Here is a 24852-nt window from a genome sequence, read left to right on the forward strand (position 1 = left end):
CCATGGACCGTATAGTCCATGGGGTGGCAAAGAGTTGGATACGAATGAGCGATTATCAGTTTCACTACTGTGGCATAACAAACCACCTCAAAACTTATGGCCGGCTAGGCTCAGTTAGACAGTTATCTCTCAGGGTCTCCCATGTAGTTGCAGCGACCAGGGCTGGCTAGCACACTCCGAGGGTTCCCTCCCTCACACTCAGGTGTAGCACCTGAGCTGGGAATGAAGGGGTGCTCGGGCCTGGAAAGAGGAGATAACGGCCTCAAAGGCCCAGGCTGGACCACCTGACTTCGGGGAAAACAAAACTGTACTTAAAATCCCACCCCGATACTCTGGGCAGATTGCATCGGCCCAAGACTGTCACCCCCCTGCCCAGGACCCTCCCGTCACCACCCCCAGCTCCCTAACTCCACGAGCCACCTCCCCCTCCTCCCTCTCCCCTGAGGGGCCTGCTCCGGCGACTTCAGAGCGCCCATCTTCCCAGCCGGAACAAAACCCGGAGCAGTGGAATCCCGCTCCCGGAGCGCCCCAGCGGCCACTGGGCATGCTCCGTCGTCAGTCAGGCTTTGGGCCGGGAGCGGCGAGCGCCGTGCGCGCCGGCGGGTTCCTCCCGCGGCCGCGCGTCCTCCGCTTCCCGAGCCGGGGGCGGGCGCGTGATGGCGGCGGCGGCGGCGGCGGGCAGCGCCAGCGGCGGGAGCAGCAGCAGCGACACGTCGAGCACCGGCGAGGAGGAGAGGATGCGGCGCCTCTTCCAGACCTGCGACGGCGACGGCGACGGCTACATCAGCAGGTACTCGGGGAGGTCCGCGGGACGGGCAGGGGCGCGACCCGCCTCTCCGCGCTGCCCGAGACCCCTCCTCCGCCCCCTCGCCCCAGACTTCCGCCAAGTAGCTCCGAAGCTCACGGGAATAGTTGCCCGCGACTCTGAGAGCGCGTCGCCGGCTCGGCCACTGAGGCCGAGTTGCTGCTCAGCTCGTCTTCTGGAGGTGCCGGTTGGTGCAACTTCCCCAGCGCTGCCTTTGTCTGGGCACAGGGAGACTTCTCTTTCGGATGCGGGTCGTCCCCCGGGACTGGGGGAGACCAGTGCGGGCCGCTTGCCCAGGTAGAAGAGGCTGCTCTGCAGCCTCAGGGTGTCAAGACGCTGTGGCCACCGGGCAGCGGTCTTGTCCGTTTGCTCGGCGGACAGACCCGGGACCGCACCCGGAGAGGGATGCGCGGTCAGCGACGGAGCTGAGCAGGAAAGCAACCTGTGAAAAACTTTCGTGTGCCACAGAGACCCTGCGTTCCAAACTTCGGAGCCCCCAAAGTGGGCGTATTAGTAGTTTGCCGCTCAGTACTGATCTAAACCTCTTAGCCTGAGGGGAGCAAAGTGGGGGCTGAGAGGTGAGGCTGTAATATAGACCCTACTCCCTACCCCGGCTCAGGGCTCTAACCAGGTGAGCCTCCTGAGGGGCCTCGGGGCGCCTCTGCGTGATCACTTCAAACCGTCGCTGTGCAGGCTTCCAGCTCCCCTGCAGGGGCGGTATGCAACGTCAAGCGGCAAGGCTTGGCAAAATAATTACTCTGCCCAAATGTTTATCACATATCAGACACTGATGGTGAGGAAGGCAATCGTAACGTCTTCCAGATTGCTCATATGAAAGGTCGACACTGGGCGCTGACGCCTGTACGCGCCCAAATTTGAATTGCCTTCAAAGGGGTAGGCAGCCTAAATTGGGTGTTACATGTTTCTTTAGCCTTTGTCTTGGTGATGGTGAAGATACTCTGAAAATCCCAGGGTGCCTCCTACTGATTGCACTTGCTTACACAGAGAAAAAGAGTAGGGAATCCCTTCCCACCCCCAAATTAAAAAAAAAAAAAAATCTCTGAAATAGGGGATTAGACATGTGAAATAAAAAAAAAAGACAGTTAAAAAATTCTTTAAGACTTGACTCAATTATAATTCCTAGCTGAATTTTATTACTTTTTTGAAGTTTCATTGGAAAACATTAGAAAGATATCTGAACACTTTATGACGTAATTATGTCCTGAAATGAAGAAATATTACATTTTCATCTGGAAGTCTTTCCCTTTTTTGGTTCCAGAATAAAAAAATTTCATCATATAGTTTAGTATTTTGTTGTTGTTATTTCCCTACCTGAAAGTAGAGTAGGAAAAACTCATTTGCAATAATAAAATCTGTCTGCATTCTTCATGTTAGAATGCAAAAAGACATTAATTTCATAAGGGCACAAGTGCACATAGAAAACGACCAAAATTCTCTCAATCTAGGGCTTCCCTGGCAGCTCAGAGGGTAAACTGCCTGCAATGCGGGAGACCGGGGTTCAATCCCTGGGTTGGGAAGATCCCCTGGAGAAGGAAATTGCAATCCACTCCAGTATCCTTGCCTGGAGAATCCCCATGGGCAGAGGAGCCTGGTGGGCTACAGTTCACAGGGTCGCAAAGAGTAGGTCACAACTGAGCGACTTCACTACTTCTCTCCTTCCTTTCCTTTAATCCTATTAATATTGTTGCTTTATCTTAACTACACTTTTTATATAAATGTTCATATTATTTTGAGTGGGGACTGTGTGAACCCTGAAGGATAACGAATTTTGCTTGAAAACTTTGTTTTGGAAGGTGAAGCATTATAAGGGCATGATGTTAAAGAAGGAATTTTAGAGGGAGATAGAAATTCACTGGAGTAAAAGTTGGAAAAAACTTTATCCTTTGAGCCACATCACTTTAATATATCTGCTTGAAAGTTGGAAGGTATGTTCAGTAGTAGTTCAGTTCAGTCGCTCAGTTATGTCCAACTCTGTGACTCCGTGAACCGCAGCATGCCAGGCCTCACTGTCTATCACCAACTCCTGGAGTTTACCCAAACTCATGTTCATTGAGTAGATGATGCCATCCAACCATCTCATCCTCTATCATCCCCTTCTCCTCCTGCCCTCAATCTTTCCCAGCATCAAGGTCTTTTCAAATGAGTCAACTTTTCACATCAGGTGGTGAAAGTATCAGAGTTTCAGCTTCAACATCAATCCTTCCAGTAACCGCCCAGGACTGATCTCCTTTGAGATGGACTGGTTGGGTCTCCTTGCAGTCCAAGGGACTCTCAAGAGTCTTCTATAACACCACAGTTCAAAATCATCAATTCTTTGGCACTCAACTTTCTTTATAGTCCAACTCTCATATCCATACATGACTACTGGAAAAACCATAGCCTTGACTAGATGGATCTTTGTTGGAAAAGTAATGTCTCTGCTTTTTAATATGCTGTCTAGGTTGGTCATAATGTTCCTTCCAAGGAGTAAGTGTCTTTTAATTTCATGGCTGCAATCACCATCTGCAGTGATTTTGGAGCACCAAAAAATAAAGTCTGTCACTGTTTCCCCATCTATTTGCCATGAAATCATGGGACCAGATGCCATGATCTTAGTTTTCTGAATGTTGAACTTTAGCCAGTTTTTTCACTCTCCTCTTTCACTTTCATCAAGAGGCTCTTTAGTTCTTCTTCACTGTCTGCCATAAGGGTGGTCTCATCTGCATGTCTGAGGTTATTGATATTTCTCCTGGCAATCTTGATTCCAGCTTGTGCTTCCTCCAGCTCAGCGTTTCTCATGATGTACTCTGCATGTAAGTTAAATAAGCAGGGTGACAATACACAGCCTGACGTACTCCTTTTCCTTTTTGGAACCAATCTGTTGTTCCATGTCCAGTTCTAACTGTTGCTTCCTGACCTACATACAGGTTTCTCAAAAGGCAGGTCAGGTGGTCTGGTATTCCCATCTCTTTCAGAATTTTCCAGTTTATTGTGATCCACACAGTCAAAGGCTTTGGCATAGTCATTAAAACAGAAATAGATATATTTCTGGAACTCTCTTGCTTTCTCGATGATCCAGCGGATGTTGGCAATTTGATCTCTGGTTTCTCTGCCTTTTCTAAAACCAGTTTGAACATCTGGAAGTTCATGGTTCACATATTGCAGAGCCAAAACTTTAGCTGTGGGCAGAGTTGCTGTGGAAGTTATATTTAGGCTGTGACAAAATTTCCATATAAGAGGAGTTCAAGGTAGCAATTTCATTGAGAGGAGGAAGCATAGACCTTGTCCAGAAGTGTCTTTCCACAGCAAGCACAGTTTTCCTGGAGCACATGTTTATTTGGTATGCTGGAGGAATGAGGTTAATGAAAGTGACTCCATTTCCAGTGTCACTCCTTCATGCTGCCACTGTTTAATGACTTTACTGACCTCTCTACAGTGTGTGGTAAGGTGTGGAATGCTGTGAATTTTCTCTTATATTAAACTTGAGAGTTGGGCTTTCTAACATAAAACCTTGAATTCTTTAAAAGATGTCAAGTTTGTCCTAACATCAATGGCTGTATCCTTTAGGATTTCATTTTGGCTGTACATAATAGAATACATAAGTCAAATAAGGGTTGATTGTAACACCTAGAAGTCTGGAGGTGAGCCAGCCAGGCTGAGACAGCAGCTCCATGATGGGATCAACACACAGCTTCTTTCTTTCTGTATCACCGTTCTTCACATGGAGAATTCATCTTCTTGGTTATCTCACAGTCCTAAAATGATGGCTCTGTGTCCAACTTCATCTCCAAGTTCTGGGGAGGAAGATGTAAGAGGAAGCTAAAGTAGATGATGCCTGTATCATCAAAACACAGCTTTCCCAGATCCCTTAATTGACATGATGTTGGTCAAACTCTACATGCAGAAGAGTTTAAGGGAGCATGTCATCCATTTGGGTACATTGCCTCCTATACAGAAGCTGAGTTCCGTTATTAAGAGTGAGATGGTTTTGTCATACATTAACATGAATGTATTGACAAAAACCACTACAATATTGTAAAGTAATTAGCCTCCAACTAATAAAAATAAATGGGAAAAAAAGAGTGAGAAATGGATATTGGGTAGGCAAGTAGCAAACAATACATGTAATAAAACTCCCCATATTAACCCAAATTCAACTGTATTGGCTCCAGTCCTTTACCTTTACCCTGGCCCTCATATCCTCAAAGAGGAGTGAACTGGAGGTGTTGTGTTCAGAGGAAGGATAAGGAGAAGAGAGCCTGAGGCCCTGTCAAGGCAAACTATTTCAGGAAGAAGGGAGATAAAAAGTTAGGGTTTTGTGTCTTAAATATCCTCTAGGCCCAGCCTTCCCCATCAAACTGACAGAAAAGGTATTAGCTAACTGGAGATTCCTGGAATTGTTGCTGCTGCCCAGGAACTCCCAGGCTGCCAGGGGAATACAGAATCATTCCCATGGATACTTAAACTGCCATGAGGTGGAGCCAGGCCACAGCTTGAAGAGGGAGGAATTCGGGCTGCACCCTGACTGCTGCAGGCTCTTCTGGCGCCTTCATTAAGCTCACGGTGACTTCATGCCACACTTTCTGGTATTGAGTTTTGCGGGCACTAGATATCGTGTGATTAGAGATGGTGGTTTTACTCTATTGGCTGACATTAATTTCCCTTTGGAATTCTAAAGCTTTTGTCTTTATCCTTCAGCTTTAGAAACTGTTTATGTTGCACATTTTGACAAATACCATAAACCATCGCTTTCATTTAGACTTAGTCTTCAAACTTCAGCTCAGACTTTATTGCCTTCGAGAGAGCTTTCATGACCGCTGTATCAAAGTGAATTAGGGATTTCCCTGGGGTCCAGTGGTTAGGACACTGTGCTTTCACTGCCGAGGGCCTGGGTTCAATTCCGGTCAGGGAATTAAGATCCTACCAGTTGAGTGGTGTGGCCAAAATAAGAAAATAAGAAATGAAATGAGTCATCTCTACCCTGGCATTATTGTTCATCATAATACCAATGGCTTTCTTCCAAAGAACCCTTTTCAACCTGTAATTGCATTTGTTTATTGCTTTGTTTGCCAATTTATTGTTATTCTCCCACTAAATATAGCCTTCATGAGGGACAGAATCATGTTTTATTAACTGTACACTCAGGATCTAGCACAGTATTTGCCGTATAGCCATTTCAATCAGTAAATTCTGATGAATAAATAACCAAGAATAAACAGTGGTATGTCATGTATACTGAAAAATCTTTCAGGCATTTTCCTTGTTTATGAGATACTTTAAATGTAAGTATATTTTATTATATATTTTCCTTTAAAAATAACTTCTTCCTAGTTATATAAAAGATATTTTTGTTGTTGAAAATTTGGAAAATATATAAAAAATCAAATCAAAATCATCCAGTACCCCATAACTGGGCTTCCCAGGTGGCTCAGCAGGTAAGGAATCTGCCTGCAATGCAGGAGATGTGGATTCAATCCCTGGGCCAGGAAGATCCCCTGGAGAGGGGCATGGCAACTAACTCCAGTATTCTTGGCTGGAAAATCCCGTGGGCAGAGGAGCGTGGCGGGCTACAGTCAGTGGGGTCACAAAGAGTCAGACATGACTGAAGTGACTGAGCACGTACGCACATCCCACAACTAAGGAGTATCACTCCTATTTTCCTGATGACATCATAACTTTCCTCTAGTAAAATGTAAAATGATTGGAGAAAAGGAAAAGCATCTTGTGTTCTTGGTTAGGAAGATTTCATCCTGTTTTGATGGCAGTACTCCCCTGTTTCACTCCCCACAACGTCCCCAGTTCTAGGCAACCATTAGTCTACTTTCTGTCTCTAAGCTCTGACCCTGCTAAGTTGCTTCTATAGATTTGCTTATTATGCATACTTCATGTAAATGGAATCATACACTACGTAACCTTTAGTTGCTTGTGTTTCAGTGTCGTATCTAAGAAAGTTTTGCCTAATCCACAGTCACAAAGATTTATTCCTGTTTTCTTCTAAGAGTTTTATAGGTTTCGTTCTTATATTAGGTTTGTGATCCATTTTGAGTTCATTTTTGTGTATGATGTGAAGAAGGATCCAAGTTCATTTTTTTGCACGTGGCTATCAAGTTGTTCAAGCACCATTTGTTGAAAAGACTATTCTTTCCTATTTTCCTGACTGTCTTATCACCAACCAGTTGACCATAAACATAAACGTTTATTTCTCGACTCTCAGTTTTTTTCTGTCTGTAGGTGTGCCTATCCGTATACCAGCACCACACTATTCTGATTACTGTTGCTTTGTTTTAAGTTTTGAAGTTGAGAAGTGTGAATCCTCCAGTTTTGTTCTTCTGTTTTTAAGGTTGGCTGTTCTTAGTCCTCTAAGTTCTCTTATACATTTTAGGATCAGCTTGTTAATTTCTTCAGCACAGGCAGTTGAGATGTTTCATTGGGATTGCGTTGAATATATAGGTCAGTTTGTTCACACGCATTTTTAGTAAATATATTTTTCAGGATAGTTTTGTTTTTTTCCACCAGCCCTTTGTTTTATAGTTTTTTAATTTGGAGTAGGCAGGTTAGTGACCATCTAAAGTAACAACAGCAAATGTTTATGGAAGCTTTTAAAGTTTACAGTCAATTGTTCTAAACCTTATCTCATTTGATTCTTGCAACAGGAGTTTACCGTCTCTATTTTAAGACAGAGAGCCAAAATAACAGAGCCTCTGAGGAAAAAGAATGCACCTGTGGCCCTTCCTTAAGGACATTCCCCGGCCCCCCATAAATGCTGCACTGCTATCACAAGAAAACCTATTAAAACCCCCAAAGCCTTACAGTTAATTTATCCAAGGTCTATGGTGCAGATGAATTTTCATTTTAAAACTGGCTTCTTAGCCTCAGTGGGAATGGCATTTAAATTCTTGGTACAGAAGTCGAGGTATTTGCATTCTAAATAAATTTCCATGGGGGTCTCAGCTGGGGAGACTCCCTTGTTTGGTAAGTTGAAAACCTCTCTGAAGTGTCAGTCCCAGAGTAGAAACCATATGGAGAAAAAAGGCATTTCCTTAGAGAACAGTTAATTGTCAGCTTCTCATTGTCATTTCAAAATATCAGTTTAAATATGTGAATTAGTAATTACTGAAGTCATGCAATTGATTATTGATGACTGTAACAAATGGGAGAAAAAGTGTTGGTAGGCAGAAGGACTTTCTGAACCCATTCATTGTTCAAATATTTGGATCCCTGTTCCCTTAGCAGAGTGAAAATGTAAATGGAACCAATTGCTAGGTTGACCAGTAAGTGTTAAATGTTTGTCTGATGTGACAGTTGTTAGCTGAGTTTAAGTGTAGCCTTCAGTTGAATATTTAGTTTTAAAACTTTTGCTTGGAAAATTCTAGGCAGATGAGCTCTTTGTTTAATTTTTTAAGTGTTCACATCCCAATGTAGAAGGTACTTGAAAATGCATCTCAGATTTGATGTTGGTGTTAATTGGGCATTTATGAAGCAGTATGGCAAGTGTCACAGATTAAGACACCTGTTGTCTATCATTTAAAAGTTCACCATACACATATTTGTGATACAGATGAAGGAGGTAAAAACCTATGGGTTGTGATACAGATGAAGGAGGTAAAAGCCTATGGAGGGCATTTTTATAAAAGTGTGACTACATTTCCTTTAAATGTCAGAATTTTTCACTTATTTACAAAAAATCAAAACTTCTTTCTGAGACTAATAAGCTTAACAGAATATTTTACATTAGAGGTTAATGCTTTAAGGCAAGATTTTTACTTTGACTGTTTTATGTACTGTACAGTCTTAACTTGAGTGTGTGTGCATGCCCACTTGCTTCAGTTGTGTTCGACTCTTTATGACCATATGGACTGCATCCCTCCAGGCTCCTCTGTCCATGGGATTCTCTAGGCAAGAATACTGGAATGGGTTGCCATGCCCACCTCCAGGGGATCTTCCAACCCAGAGATCGAACCCGTGTCTTCTGCATCTCCTGCATTGCTTGTGGATTCTTTACTGCTGAACCACAGGGGACGCCCTAACCTGAGTGTACTTCATGTTAAAAAGAGTGGAAATCATTGTGATAATATTGCTGGGGAAGTATTTATTCCTCTAAAAACATGTAAGCAGTTTTTATATTTATCATAAGCAAAGGGAGAAATCAGTGCTGCTCATCTCCCTCCCCCTTCTTGGTTTCCAAAGTTCCTTCATCTCTCACCAGAATTATTCTCCTAGTATCCTAACCTGCAGGTCTGGCTCCTCCAGGCCACTTTACATGGACATTAAAGTCATCTATCAATATAACATAAAATCGAGCAGGCAGCTCTTCATAAAACCCTTCAACAGTTGCCTGTTCCGTGCAGATAAGTGGAGACTCCTCCTTGGGCCATTGAGGTGAAGCCCCTGGGCCTTCTGGCATAGTCACTGTACCGCCTTTGGCATTACTGTTCACACTGCCTTCTCTAGCACACCCAGCTGTCCCAGCGCCAGTGCTTTGCACTTGCAGCTCCTTCTGTAAGTGCTCTTCTCCCCGTCCTTGTCTGTGTGATGAGCACCTCACTTGTTCTAGACTTAGTTTTCATGCAGCTCTTGCTCTCTGGAGACTTTCTCTCATGTCTCAGGGGCTTACACAGACTCCTAGGCCAGCACTACTCACATTTGGTATTCTCACTGTTTCCGATTCTTTGCTCCCCACACTCAAAGCAGAGCCGATATATGTTTCTTGTCTTTTGTCTTTGTAGACTCAGTGCCTAGCATGTAATAGAAACTTATTAAATGTTGATCAAATAAAATTGTACATGTATAATGGTAATTTCAAACACTTTAGAATATGTAGAAAAATATTATTAGGTTTTGTCCAACTTAGAAGAAGCTGAGAACCTAAATTTCCATTATCAGATGTCTGGATAAAGCAGATGTGGTATATGTATACAATGGAATATTATTTAGCCATAGAAAAGAAGGAAATAATGCCATTTGTAGCTACATGGATGAACCTAGAGATTATCATACTAAATGAAGTAAGTCAGAAAGAAGACAAATACCATATGATATCATTTATATGTGGAATCTAAAATATGATACAAATAGACTTATTTATAAAACAGAAACAGACTCATGAAGAAAACAGATATATGATTACCAAGGCGAAAGGGGGTCATGGAGGAATAAATTAGGAGTTTGGGATTTTGCAGATACAAACTATTAATACTGTATTTGTTGTTATTATTGAGTTGCTAAATTGTCTCTGATTCTTTGCAACCCCATGGACTGCAGCACGCCAGGCTTCCTTTTCCACTGTCTCCCAAAGTTTGCTCAGGTTCATGTCCATTGAGTTGATGATGCTACCTGACCATCGCATCCACCGATGCCCTCTTCTCCTTTTGTCTTCTATCTTTCCCAACATCAAGGTCTTTTCCAATGAGTTGGCTAAAGTATTGGAGCTTCAGCTTCAGCATCAGTCCTTCCAATGAATATGCAAGACGACTTCCTTTAGAATTGACTGGCTGGATCTCCTTGCAGTCCAAGGGACCTCAAGAGTCTTCTCCAGCACCACAATTCAAAGGCATCAATTCCTCAGTTCTCAGCCTTCTTTATGGTCCAACTCTCACATCCATACATGACTACTGGAAAAACCATATCTTTGAATATATGGACCTTTGTTGGCCAAGTAATGTCTCTGCTTTTTAATACACTATTTAGATTTGTCACAGCTTTTCTTCCAGGGAGCAAGTGTCTTTTAATTTCATGGCTGCAGTCACCATCTGCAGTGATTTTGAAGCACAAGAAAATAAAATCTGTCATTGCTTCTACTTTCCTCCATCTATTTGCCATGAAGTGATGGGAAAGGGCAACATAATCTTAGTTTTTGAATGTTGAGTTTTAAGTCTATTTTTTCACTCTTCTCTTTCACCCTCATCAAGAGGCTCTTTAGTCCCTCTTTACTTTCTGCCTTCTGCCATTAGAGTGATATCATTTGCATATATCTGAGGTTGTTGATACTTCTGGCAGTCTTGATTCCAGCTTGTGAGTCATCCAGCCCAGCATGTCAGATGATGTACACTACATGTAAGTTAAATAGCAAGGCCCTACTTTATAGCACAGGGAACTATATTCAATATCATATAATAAACCATGATGGAAAAAATATGAAAAAGAATATATATATAGCTGAATGACTGTTATATACCATTTTAACACAACATTCTAAATCGTGTAAAGCAGCTGTGCTTCATAAAAAAGAAGTTGAGGAATTTATATTTGAACATACATATTGTGTGCATTTTACACAATCTAGAATACTAGTTTGATGGAGGTTGTGTGCCCCTTTAACTAACTAGTCATATGACTTTAGGCAAGTCACACAAACCTCTTCAAGCAGTCTTCTTTCGTAAAGTGATTTTAACAAATCTCTCTCTTTTTTTTTTTTTTTTGGTAATGACTGAAATATTTTTATTTTATGGACTATTGGTACTAGTTTAGGATTTTGTTGGTAGCGTGTTCTTTTGGAAAAGCATGCCATTTAAATTCGTCCCATTGAGCAAGTGTTGGTGTTTGCTTGTGAACTGACCCTGATAAATCCATTCTGCTGCTGTTGCTGCTAAGTCATGTCCATCTGTCTCAGTCGTATCCAACTCTGTGAGACCCCATAGACAGCAGCCCACCAGGCTCCACAGTCCCTGGGATTCTCCAGGCAAGAACACTGGAGTGGGTTGCCATTTCCTTCTCTGTAATGATAAATCCATAGTTTCCCTATATTGGGAGTTGTTATCATCCAGTCGGCTTCAATACCATCTAGTTAATAGTATTTTCAAAAGCACTGAACCATCAATTAGGTTTTCTGTTGGTTCCTGAGTAAAGGTTATGAGATGAAGTAAATTGAAAAAAAAAAAAAAAAACAACTACTTGTAATTGTGTATTCTGATTGTTATAAAAAAACCTGTTTGGCAGTTGCCCATATGGTTCTATCCTGACCCTTTCAAGCTATATAAATGTTATAAAAATGTTTTCAAGTTAATATTTATAGTCCACTTTTCTTAGACCTTTCCTCTCTGGTTACTAGGTTTCACAGTGAACAAACATTTTCAACTAATAGTAGAATAAAAATAAGAAAATTTACTTGTGTTATAGTAACTTCTCTTCAGCTTGTTTCGCCTACCAGATTATAAACTTTATAACAACCATGCCTTTGTAGTTCTCACACTGCGAGATACTATTCCTTGTACATAAATGCTGTGTACGTAGATGTTAAATCAGTGTTGAATGAATGAAGTGATGTATTAATACTACCTTAAGATAAAATTATGTTGCTGGTTCTACACTTGCAAGATAGGATTTTTATTTTTATCATTCCTAAAATAGAAAAAATTTCTGTGCCAATGTTAACTTGCCTCTAACTGTATGCTTATATGCTTCCAGAATTACTATCAGTAAAATAACATGAAATGAGGAAAACACAAAGACTATTGCCATGTAAGTTAGTTTATTGAAGTCCCAATTTTGATAATATAAAATACACATTCCCTTAAAGGAATAATTTGCTATCCATAGTGGTTTTTTACTTTCTGTATTCCTTCTCAGTTGCCAGTACCTATAGCATCTGATGATTGTCATACCAGAGCAAATTTAAGAATATCAATTTTTATTTTAAAATGTTTATTGAATGCCCACAGTGTGCACAGAAGAATTCAAAGACGGATGTGTTAGAACCTCTTCTCTTAAGGAGTATTTGGTCTTATGCAGTAAGTACACACATGGCAAGGAAAAGTGCAAAGCACCTCGGAGGTTCAGTGACGGGAAGAAAACAGCTGGCCTTATAGAAGCGTATTTTTCTAAGTGTATTGCAAGGAATATGTTGCTGGCCCAGAATCGTCACTTAGCTTCACCTGCCCTCCTCGATTGTGGCTCTGTCTTCAGCCAGAGTGGCTCTGTCAGTGGCTTCCGTGCTGCCCTGCCCTTTCCCACAGAGGAGCCAAGGGCAGCCCTGACGACAGAGAGAGACTGCCCGACCCTCCGGAGACTCTTGCCTCCTCAGTGACTGCCTGGCATTGCCAGGTGCATCACCCTGACAGCTGACGGTGAACGACGTCAGATTCGTCATCTCCGAAGAAGACGATTTAGCTTCGGGACCAGGCACCAGGCTTGATCACTCAAAAGCTTTTGTATAGCAGAGATTTATTGAAGTATAAAAACGGGCAGAGAAAGCTTCTGACATGGACATCAGAAGGGGGCGGAGAGTGCCCCCCTTGCTAGTGTTAGCAAGGGAGTTAGATACTTTTTTAATTGGTTATTATCAAAAGAATGTCTCAAGGTTGTAAAGATCTTACTAGACCCTCTCCCATAATTTACATTTTAAGATAACAGGATTAGCCAGAAGGTTTTCAGGAAGGAGAAACTCCTCAAATAGGAAACATTGTCATATAATCCTTAGTATAGAGTTTAAATTGAGTTGTTTGTTGTGTAATCATCAGTTCCAGGCTTAAAGAAAAAAAGACATTTCATGTGACTAAGACTAAGGAATGTAGAGAAAAAAAAAGGTTGTCCTTTCCTCCTCCTCGAGAATTCCAGACCCCTGTCTCCACTCGAGAGCCCCAAACCACTTCTCCTCCCCCTTCTCCTCCTCCTCCTTTTCCTCAGACCAGGACTTCTTATCAACCTGGCTAGGAACTGACTCTCAACCCTGAGGTGTTGTGGAGGTCACACCCAGTGGGGCAGCAGGCTGTGAGAGACAGGAAACTGGAAGGAGCCAGCTGTTAGTGGCTCCTCCTTCCTCCCCCGAGGACCTGCTGTGAAGCAGTAGCTTCCTCTGGCCTCTGTGTGCTGCAGAGCTGTCAGCTTGTGTACACACTGCTTACCTTAGCTCTACCCACCTTGTTTCCTCATTCATCTTTTCCCTGCACTCTTTCTTCCCTGAGATTGCAACCCCAATAAAGTATAGGCATGTAAGCTCAAAACAGAACCCATATAAGCAGCTCACAAAAAGGATATCAGTGTTTAAATAGATTAGACTTCGTAGGCCCTGAACATTATTGCCAAAAAAAAAAAAAAAATCATATGGAAAAATGCAGAGAAAAAGAGATCACTCTTAATGTCATCTACTCAGAGATAGTAAGAGACACACGAGCACAAATATGATGTAGTGCTCATTATTTGTTGCCCACCTCTATCCTTACTTCCCTTCCTCCCCAAAGATCCTTAACAAAAGCGCAAGCAGCCACTTTTCATACAAGAAACCTACAAGAATGTGTGGCAGAGTCCCACCTCCAAATGTAAGGGGAAGCCTGGCAGATCCGATGGTAAACCCAGCCTCTCAGAAGCATTTGAGTTAGGAAAGGCCATTAGATGAGATTTGCACTAATGAGTAGCTACAAGAAGTATGCTGGAGATTGCTAGAAAAGGTTTCCACATTCTTCTGGTAGAGTTTCTGAAAGCAGCTCCTTCTCTCCTTCCCTCCCAAATGGGAGATGACAGGAAGAGGATGCACAAACTGTTGATTCTGGATCCAAAGGGGGATTAATGTTAGAAAGACTACCCTTTTAAGGGAGAGGAGCATCATGGAAAAAGCTAGAGCCTTGATGATATTGATTGAACCACCCTGCCTCTAGCCTTCCTGCTATACAATACATTTCTTTATTATTTAAGATCTCATGAGTTTTATCTTCTTTGCTTATGAACTAAAGCATACTATTGTATTTATATAAATGGGATTTTACTAGGCAGGCTATTTTGTAATCTTTTTTTTTTTTTGCGTACTATGTCATATACATTTACCATGTAAATATGGATCTCATATCACCATTTAAAATTAAGTAGTCCATGGTATGTGTGTGTGTGTGTGTGTGTGTGTGTGTGTGTGTGTGTGTATATAACTTAATTTTGTTGTTGTTTAGTCATTCAGTCGTGCCCAACTCTTTGTGACTGAATGGACTATAGCCCGCCAGGTTCCTCTGTCCATGTGATTTCCCAGGCAAGAATACTAGAGTAGGTTTCTTTCTCCAAGGGATTGCTTGATAAATTGTACTACTTATCTCTGTACAGAAATTTTATTTTACTTTGTACTTTTATTTGTTGATTAGCCCAAAACTCTGTGGCTAAAACAACACATAGTTCTCATCTCATGGTTTCATAGGTCTTGAATCCAAGCATGGCTTAGCTGGATCCTCTATTTGAAGTCTCTTAAGAGGCTGCATTCACGGTATTGGCTGGAGAAAGAATCATCTCAAGGTTCAACTGGGCAGATCCCAGCTTCCTCAGTGATTGTTGACAGGATCCAGCTCCTGGAGAGCCTGTGGATAGAAGGCTTCAGTTCCTTCCTCACTGTTGATGTGAAGTCACCTCTGCTCCTTCCTTGATGCTCCTCTTCCCCAGAGCAATCAGACAAGAAGAGCCAGCAAGACAGAAGCCACGGTCTTTTGTACCATGATCTCATTAGTGACATCCATCATGTTAGCTGTCTCCTGTCCTTGAGAAGCAAGTCCCAAGGTCCAGCTGACACTCCAGGGGAGGATATTACACAAGTGTGCCACTGCTGGGAGCCTGGGATCAGTTTTAAAAGGCTATCTACCTCACTTTCTGACTTTTATAAGCAGTGCTGTGGTGAATGTTCTTATATATGCATCTTTCAAAATCCCTTCTGATGTGGGCTCAGTTGTGTACCCCAAATTCATATGTTGAAGTTCTAATCCCCAATACCTCAGAATGTGACTAAAGAGATAATTAGGGTTAAATGAGCCTTGTGGCAGTGGGCCCTAAACCAACATGGAGTGATGTCCTCTTATAAGAGGAGATTAGGACACAGACATGCAGAGTGAAGACCATGTGAAGACAAAGGGAGAAGACAGTTATCTGTAAGCCAAGGAGAGAGAGGCTTCAGAATGAAATCAATGCGTCCAAAACCTTGATCTGGATCTCTAACCTGCAGAGTAGAGAGAAAGTAAATTTCTGTTGTTTAAGCTACCTAGTCTGTAGTACTTTGTTATGGCAACACCAGAAAACTAATAAACTCCTCTATGAATATCTGGGTTAATATATTACTAATTGCCTTCCAGAATGTACATTGCCATCAGCAATCTATACAAAAGTGCCCACTTCCTCATGTATTCAGTAACATTACACATTATTACCTTTTTCAGCCTTCGTCAATCTGACATCTGGTATCATATTATTTGATTTTACACTTATTTGAATTCTAGTAAATTTGGACATCTTTTTCCATTTATTTATTGACTACCTGTTTCTAATTTGTATATTTTTTTCTCAATGCTCATTTTTATGTTAGAATTTGTATTTTTCTTTATGGTTTATAAGGAGTCCTTGTATATTAGGGATATTAATTTTTCATCAGGTTGCAAATGTTTTCCCTGAATTTTTGCTTTAAAATTTGTGATATATTTTGCAAAATATAAGTTTTAAATTTTTATGTAGCCAAATCTATCACTTTCTTCTTTTACTTCTGCACATATGAAGTCTCTAACTACTGAGCTCAGTAGATAAATATTGACATTATTTTTTTATAGCTATCTTATGGGTTCATCTTATAAGTATCTAATTCTTCTTGAATTTATGTGTATATGATTTACAAGACAGGAAACATCATTTTCCCCAATGATTTCTCACTTGTTCTAATTCCATTTAATAAATCCATTCTTTCCCTAATGATCTGAAAGTATACTTATGTACTTTACATAACTTTGCAAGTATATATATTTGTACTTGAATATAGATCCTGTATTTTCTTTTATTGATCTATCTGTTCTTGTATTCATATTGTTACTTTATGAAATGGTTAAATATTCCATATGGATTGGCTTCCCTCATCTCTCCTCACACCCTAAAAATATCTTGACTATTTCTAGGCATTTTTCTCTTCTGAAGAACTTTAGAAATTCCACTGAATTTTTTTTCTAGTTTTATTGAGATATAATTAACATACTGCACTGTATATGTTTAAGGTATAGATCATAAAGATTTGAATTGCATACATCATGAAATAATTACCACATATGTACATCTATCATCTCATATAGATAGAAAATAAAAGAAAAAGGAAAACAACATTTTTCCTTGTGATGAGAACTCTAAGGATTTACTCTTAACTACTTTTATGTATAACATATAGCAGTGTCAGTTATACTTATCATGTTGTACATTACATTCCTAATATTTATTTTATAACTATTAATAGAATTTTGTACCTTTTGTTCACCTTCACCCAATTTCCCTTTCCTCTACCCCCCCTCCAGTAACCACAAATCTGATCTCTTTTTCTATGAGCTTGTTTGTTTGTTTTTGAAGTATAATTGACCTATAAAATTATATTAGTTCCTGGTGTACAACATCGTGATTCGATATTTCTATACAATACGACATGATGACCATGACAAGTCTGGTTACCACTGGCACCCATAAAAAGGTGTTACATTATTTTCGACTGTTTTCCGCATGCCGTCTCTTTCATCTAGTGACTCCTTTGTTTTGTAACTGGAGGTTTGTGCCTCTTAATCTCCCTCACTGATTTTCCTCCTCTCCCAACCCCCTCCCCTCTGGCAAGCATCTGTTTATTCTCTGTATCTGTGACTCTCTTTCTGTCTCATTATGTTTGTTTTGTTTTTATCTTCCACATGTGAGTGAAATTCTATGGTGTTTGTCTTTCTCTGTCTGACTTTTTTCACTTGACATAATGCTTTATGGGTTCATCCATGTTGTCAAATGACAATATTTTATTTTTATGGCTGAGTAATATTCCATTACATATATGTGTGTGTGTGTGTTTTAGCTGCTTATTTATCGATGGGCACCTAGGTTCCTTTCATATCTTGGTTATTGTAAATGCTGTGATGAACATACAGGTGCAGATACCTTTTTAAATCAGTGTTTTCCTTTTCTTCAGATAAATGCCCAGGCATGGAACTGCTGGATCATTCTGACTTTTTAAGGGACCTTCATACTGTTGTCTGCAGTGACTGTACCCATTTAGACTCACCCTGACAGTGCCAAGGGTTCCCTCTTCCCCACATTCTCATCCATACTTGTTATTTACTGTCTTTTTGATAAACGGCCATTCTGACAGGTATGAGGTGATATCTTATTGTGGTTTTGAATTGTATTTTCCTGATAATTAGTGGTGTTGATTATGTGCTCATGTGCCTGTTGGTCATCTGTATATCTTCTTTGGAAACGTGTCTGTTCAGGTCCTCTGAGTGAGTGAGTAAAGCCACTCAGTCCTATCTGACTATTTGTGACCCCATGGGCTGTAGCCTACCAGGCTCCTCGGTCCATGGGATTTTCCAGGCAAGAGTACTGGAGTGGGTGGCCATTTCCTCCTCCAGGAGATCTTCCCGACCCAGGGATCAAAGCCGGGTCTCGCGCACTGCAGGCAGATGCTTTACTGTCTGAGCCACCAGGGAAGGCCAGGCCCTCTCCCCATTTTTAAATTGAATTGTTTATTGTTTTGATGTTGAGTTGTATGAGTTCTTTGTATATTTTGGATATTAACCCCTTATCAGATATATCGTTTGCAAATATCTTACATTCAATAGGTGGCCTTTTATTTCATTGATAGTTTCCTTCACTGTGCAAAAGCTTTTTAGTTTGATGTAGAAATACCATTGACTTTTAATTGAACTTGTGATACATGTCTACATTAATATAGTAAGAATTGATATCTCTTCAAGTCAATTTCTTCATAAGAGAGATCTCTACATTTACTCAAGTCTTTTTTTATGTCACTTAGTGGTTTTCCTCATATTTGCACATTATTTATTTTTTTTCTCTATCTTTTCCTCCAAATTTTGTTGCTATCATGAATGGAACTTTTTTAAACCTCTTTGTTTTTCTAGTTGATAATTGATGGGATATATTAAAGCTATTTATTTTATTTATTCAAATATTTTCTTTTTTCAACATATATTTACTGATACTGATTGCTTACTAAGTAATGGATGCTGGTTTAATCACTGAGACCACAGCAGTGATCAAAATAAACAAAATTCTCAGCCCTCAAGAAACTTGCATTCTTAGGAGAGGGGATAAGGTAAATAGTAAATACAAAAAATATGATCTGTCAGATGGTAAGAAGTACCCAATGAAGCAGGGAAGAGAACAGGAAGTATAGGCAAGGAAGTTAATTTTAATATTAAACAGGATAGTTAGGGGAGACCTCACTGAGAAAATAATTTTTGAGCAAAAACCCGAAGACTTAGGGAGCGGCCATTTCTTTACCTGGAGGAATAAGGTTCCTAACTGAAGGGACAGCAAATGCAAAAGCATGGGGCAGAAATCCAAAGAATAAGGAAGCCAGTGTGGATGGCATGAGAAAGGAGGAAAGTGGAAGACACAGGAAGGAGGGTAGGTTGTATGGCCTGGTAGGTTACTATAAGGACATTGGGTTTTCGTCCAAGTCAGAGTTTCCTGCTTGTTGCTGTAGGATTGTCTTTACTTACTTCCTCCATTTTTTTTTTTTTTTTTGCTCCCCATAACATCCACAACCCACTCAGCTCTGGCATCTGTCACTCCTCAGTCTGTACTTCTCATGATGTTGAAGTGGTGCTAAGACCACTGGTGACCTTGTCAGTAGGTGAAATGGGCACTTGCAGTCTTTGCTGTGTGTGTACTAATTCCCTCTCAGCAATCGACCGTGCTGACCATTGCCCGCCTTACACAGCCACTCTCTTCCTGGCTCCCGTGACCCCACAGTCTTCTTGCTTTTCTCCCATCTGTCTGGCTTCTCCTTTCCATCTCATTTGCAAGCTCACCTCATTTATCTAACTCTTGAGGGCCAGAAGTCCACATCAGCTTTTGCCACGTCTTCTTTTAATCTCATACACTGTGTCTAAGCATCTCTCTTATTTATGGTTCAGCTGCAGTTATCTTTGAGGAGTTATCATTGATTGCCATAGTAAATGCCTAGCTCAGACTTCTCTTCTGAGCCTCAGACCTGTCAGATAAATAAACCTTAAGTCCTTAAGTGAAGCCACTCATTCGTGTCTGACTCTTTGCGACCCCAGGGACTGTGTAGCCTACCAAGCTCTTCCGTCTGTGGGATTTTCCAGGCAAGAGTACTGGAGTGGGTTGCCGTTTCCTTCTCCAGGGGATCTTCCTGACCCAGGGATTGAACCCAGGTCTCCCGCATTGTAAGCAGACGCTTCACCATCTGAGCCACCAGGGAAGTAAATAAACCTAATTGCCTATAAATCATGTCCCCCCCAGATTTTTCTAAAACATATTGAATTGCATAAGTCCACTGTTGGATTCACTATATCCCCACTAGCCTTGCTGTCAGCAAATGTGTCCACATGTCTGCCCACTTACACAAACCAGAAGTCTTGGTATCATCCTTGACACCTCCTTTTCCATCAACTCCTATACTGGTTTTACCACTAAAGTCCTATTTTTTAACTAAATTTTTATTTTATATAAGAATATAGTTGATTAACAACATTGTGTTAGTTTCAGCTGTACAGAAAAGTGATTCAGTTATACATATATCCATTCTTTTTTAGATTCTTTTCCCATATGAGTTATTATGGAATATTGAGTAGAGTCTCCTGTGCTATAACAGTAGCCAAGTCCTATTCGTTCACCGCCTAAATCTCTCAAAATCTGTCCACTTCTTTCTTTGTCTTCTCCTACCAGCCTGTTTCTCCCACTTGGACTTCTGCAGATAATCCTAACTGACCTTGTGTCTCCTGAGGCCCTCCTCCCCTCCAGTCTTCCGCACCGTAGCCAGGGGAGCTCCTTCTGAAGGGTCCGTCTGTGCGTGTCACCCCTACTGAAAGCGCTTCGGATAACTCAGGTTCTTTACTTGGCCAACACAGACCCTATGTGGTTCCACCCCCTCCTTCTCCTGCCTCATCTAGTTCTCTCTCCTCCTGGCTCTCTGTCCACCAACCACGTAAGTCCTTGACTTTCAGCTTCTCCATTTTATTCTGCCGCCAGTTCCCATCCAGTTCTCGTAATGACTGACTATATCCAGCTGTTCTCAAACGCATGAACTCAGCTTCTGCATTGCTTTTTCAGCCTTTCCTTGGCCCTCTTTCCCATCTTTCTTACCTTCCAAAGTCTCATTTCAGTTTGTAACAATGTGTTCACTTGCAGGAACTGGTTGACCAATGTGCTTGTGGCTTACTCAACTATGAGTTCTTGAGAACAGGGACTGTCTGTTTTTGTTCACTGTTAAATCCTCAGGCCTAGCACAGGAACTTGGCACCTTAGAGGCACTCAGTAAACATTTGTGGAAAGAATCAGTGAAGTCCTTTTTGCTTCTTAGGCTTAAACCAAAAGTTGCATTTTTGCATTACTGGCACACTAGTACACTTATTTTTATTTGCATAGGTAGTTTATTTCTATAAACATAAAATCACCCCCTTTGAGAGGTTTCTGAGTTTTTCTGGAGTTGCTAAAGAAGAAATTGCTGTTGGGATTTTTCTTAACCATATTAAGATCTGATATAACTCCTCTGTTCTTTATGCATGCCCCCTGGACTCCGGATTGAGTAAATATACAGATTCTGAGATGATAGCTATCCAACACTCTTAATGACTTTTCCAAATATGTTAAAAGTGTTGTTTTGACTAGGGTGAAATCCACTTTTTGGAGGCTTCAGGAAAATACTGCAGCCCGAGGTGCTATTTCCTGGTGTTCCTGTTGGACATTGCCTAGGGGCCTATGAAATAGGCAGCCAGGAAACCCAAGTCTGTGGGCAGATTTGAGATCATAGCTGCAAGGTGTTTCCAAAAAGTGCAAGGCTCTGCAAAGAAAGTGGGAAGTAGGTGAATGGCTGGGTCTGCTAAAGTCACATCACATAGACAGTTCCAGAAGGCCAGAGACCCAACTCTGAGGGTGGTCTGCAACTAGTTTTGAAGAATTTTGACATGATTTTAACAAGTCAAGCAAAAGAACGACCAGTATTCAAATCTTACTCATTTCCCTCAGTTTCTAATGCATTTTATGGGTATTGACTGGGTAAGGTTCCCAAACATGTGGGTTAAACCTTTTTACTTTACCATTCAAACTGACCTTCACTTCTAAAAACATTTTAAAATGTATCACTAAAGTATAGTAATTTTTGTTTATGTATTTACTAAATAAGTTGTCGCTCCTGTTTGTCTTGGATTTTTGATCATCTCTTGGGAAGAAGCTTTTACTTGTAAAGTGTTAGTTGGTTAGTTGTGTTGACTCTTTGCGACCCCATGGACTGTAGCCCGCCAGGCTCCTCTGTCCATGGAATCCTCCAAGCAAAAATACTGGAATGGGTTGCCATTTCCTTTTCCAGGGGATCTTCCTGACCCAGGGATCAAACCCTGGTCTCCTGTATCACAGGCAGATTCTTTACTATCTTGAGCCTCCAGGGAAACCCCTTACTTCTTGTAGCTCTTCCTGAATTAACAGTCCTTTTGGAACAAATCCCTCCAGACAATCTAGTGTAATCTGTAGCTTCCAGAACTGTTATTGTTTTCAACATATCTGTGTATATTTTTTAATGGTGCAAATTGTCCATCCTTTAATATCTTGTATAATTATGTATTATATGTCTCCAAGAGGCAAGCGGAATAGAGTTGTGACATACAGAATGGGTTCTGGAGTTCTGGTCCTGACTCTGTCACATACTAGCTGTGTGACCTTTGGCGAGTACTTAATACTTTCATACCTTGGCTTCCTCATCTGTAAAATGGGGGCATAGTAGTATCTTCTATACTATTATGAATGAGGTTGTTCTGAGGAGTAAATGAGTTGCTATTGGAAAAAAATATCTTTTTTTCCAAGTGCTTGGCTTGTAGTAATACTATCAATGTTTCCTAAATAGAATAAATGTGATAAAGTTCCATAAACCAATATTTCTCAAATTTTGATGTGCATAGAAATGATTTGAGGATAGGATTAAATTGCGGATTCTGACTCTTGTGTGGGACCCGAGAATTTGCATTTCTAAGAGGCTCACAGTGTATGCAGAGTGTGTTTGGGGGGAAAGAGAAGGAAGAAGGACTGCTAAGAAAATTCACAGGGAAAGAGATATCCAGCCCCATATTATTTGAACATAAAAACAAAGGGCTCCATTCAAGTAAAGGTTACCTTGCCTCTTCCATGGGGGTTCCTCATTGACAGTGTGCCTTTGAGGAGGTGTCATATGCCTCGGACTTGACCCTCTTTCTGGCTTCCCAGATGGTCAGGATTTCCAGTGGAAAGAGAGTTCCCTTTATTTAAATAAGATTTCACCCAAATCCAACTGTGGCAAGAATCAAAGGGTAGAGTTAATTTCAACTGCAAACACTTGGGAGGTCATTCTTTTTTTCCTTAGAGTTTTTTTTCTTTTTTATAGTTTAGACATAAACACGGTATCTGTTTTCATGCAGAGGACTCTCTTAGACAACCTACTTTCTGTTGTTTCTGGCTTTCCTTTTCTCTCAGCTCTCCATGAATATCATGTGAATGAAGTAAAAATTTACAACTCAATTCCCTGCCCTAGGATATCTGGTTTCCCTTTCTTTAAATGTCTGCAGCCACAGAATGCAACTGAGGTATGTGTGTGCCACATGTGTGCTTGCGTGTTTCCAGAGTAAATCTGGGATTGACTAATTGATTTTTTGAAGTGAGTGTTTGAGTCATCTGGTTTCCTTTGAAGCATTTATCTGCCCTTTCATATCATTGATCTAAAGGTGCACTGGTTCGGTAGGAACACAGCTTCCATGATTAACTGGCTAGTTCTGCTGCAAAAGGTGCCTTAAATCAGGATTACTCCTCCTCTCCTGCCAGTCAGAGAATAACACTGTTTATAGTTTAGATATGCTGGAAGAGATTGAAGGCAAAAGGAGGAGGAGGAGGCAGAGGTTGAGATGGTTAGATAGCATCACTGACTCAGTGGACTGAGTCTGAGCAAACTCCAGGAGCCAGTAGAGGACAGAGGAGCCTGCTGTGCTACAATCCATGGGGTCACAGAGTCAGACACGACTTAGCGACTGAACAACAAAGTAGTTCAGATAAGATTCTGTGAACAAAGAATTCTGATTTTTCTAAAAGCTCTCTGTTTGCAAGATCGTCCTATTTTACACACACACACACACCCTTGGCCCTGGTCTCGCCTGGCCCTCTCAGCTTGACCAGTCTTGTTGAACAAGCCATCTGAGAGGCTGGTGTCTGGCACCACTGGAATATTTGTTCTCAGGAAAACTCTCCCTCAAAGCCAGTTCCACTTAGCGGAAGTGAAAAAAGCCTTTCATCCTCTCAGCCACACGTATGAAGTGGAATAAAAATCGAATGTGAGTAACTCCGGTCAGTCAGGTCAAGTTTTGCCTCCTCCTGAGTTTGCAGCAACCTATGAAAAGAGCTCACCCTCCAGGTGAGTTGAGGATCCCTCTGGTCAGCTGAAGTGCTAAAACTGAGGTCTGAGTACAGAAGCCAGGCCCCTCTGAGCTTTGCCTTCATCTGCGGACGGCCACACCGGGCCCTGCTGGTCAGGGCCCTCCCGGGGTGTGACCCCTCCAGCCTGCCTTTCTCCCCCCGCCTTCTTGGCCCGCAGCCTGCACACCTGTTACACTGGCCGCAGGAGCAGCTCACCCCAGTCTGTTCTGACCTCACACAACGCTGTGTTTTCACCTGCGCGGTGCTTTGTGTGGGAGTCTTCATTTGTCTACACCTCGGATTGCATCATTTTTACAACTTGGAAGCAATAAGACTTTACCCCTCCTCTTCATAAGTCCCTTGATGTTGTAGAAGAACTTAATTTCCCCAGCATGATCTCCTGGGTGGGGCCCAGGAGCTGGTGCGGAAGCCCTCAGAACCCAGCCTGTGTCGCACCCCCACAGGACCTGCTGGACACTGCGGCAGGAGCTCGGCCTTAGCCTGCCTTGGGATGCCGTGCCCGGGGGTTGGGGTCAGCAGTCGTCTCTGTAAGTTGGGTGGCAGCTTGATGTTTATTATGTTAATTGTTATGTGTTGGTTTTCATAGATGTTGCATATGTCATTTTGTCTATATCAAATGCTGTCTCATTTAAGCTTTTTAAAATTTTGAGTGCTGGAGTCAGGCATTGAGTTTTAATTTATTCGTTATATGGTTTGGGGCAAGTTAC

General features: G+C 41.5%; 1 protein-coding gene across 2 annotated transcripts in view; it reads left to right on the top strand.

Moving 5' to 3' along the window:
• The first annotated feature begins 635 nt into the window (after window positions 1-635).
• MCC (MCC regulator of WNT signaling pathway) overlaps window positions 636-24852 on the top strand; it is a 478958-nt gene continuing 454741 nt past the window's right edge. Inside the window, exon 1 of one of the 2 annotated variants that reach the window (XM_065940908.1) lies at window positions 636-790. In XM_065940908.1, coding sequence (XP_065796980.1) covers window positions 657-790 — 134 coding nt within the window. In that variant the 5' untranslated portion in view covers window positions 636-656. The remainder of the gene's footprint in view (window positions 791-24852) is intronic. The other variant, XM_065940914.1, reaches the window with a different exon arrangement.

This window comes from Muntiacus reevesi, chromosome 7, assembly GCF_963930625.1.
Source record: "Muntiacus reevesi chromosome 7, mMunRee1.1, whole genome shotgun sequence".
In the NCBI taxonomy this organism is placed as follows: Eukaryota; Metazoa; Chordata; class Mammalia; order Artiodactyla; family Cervidae; genus Muntiacus; species Muntiacus reevesi.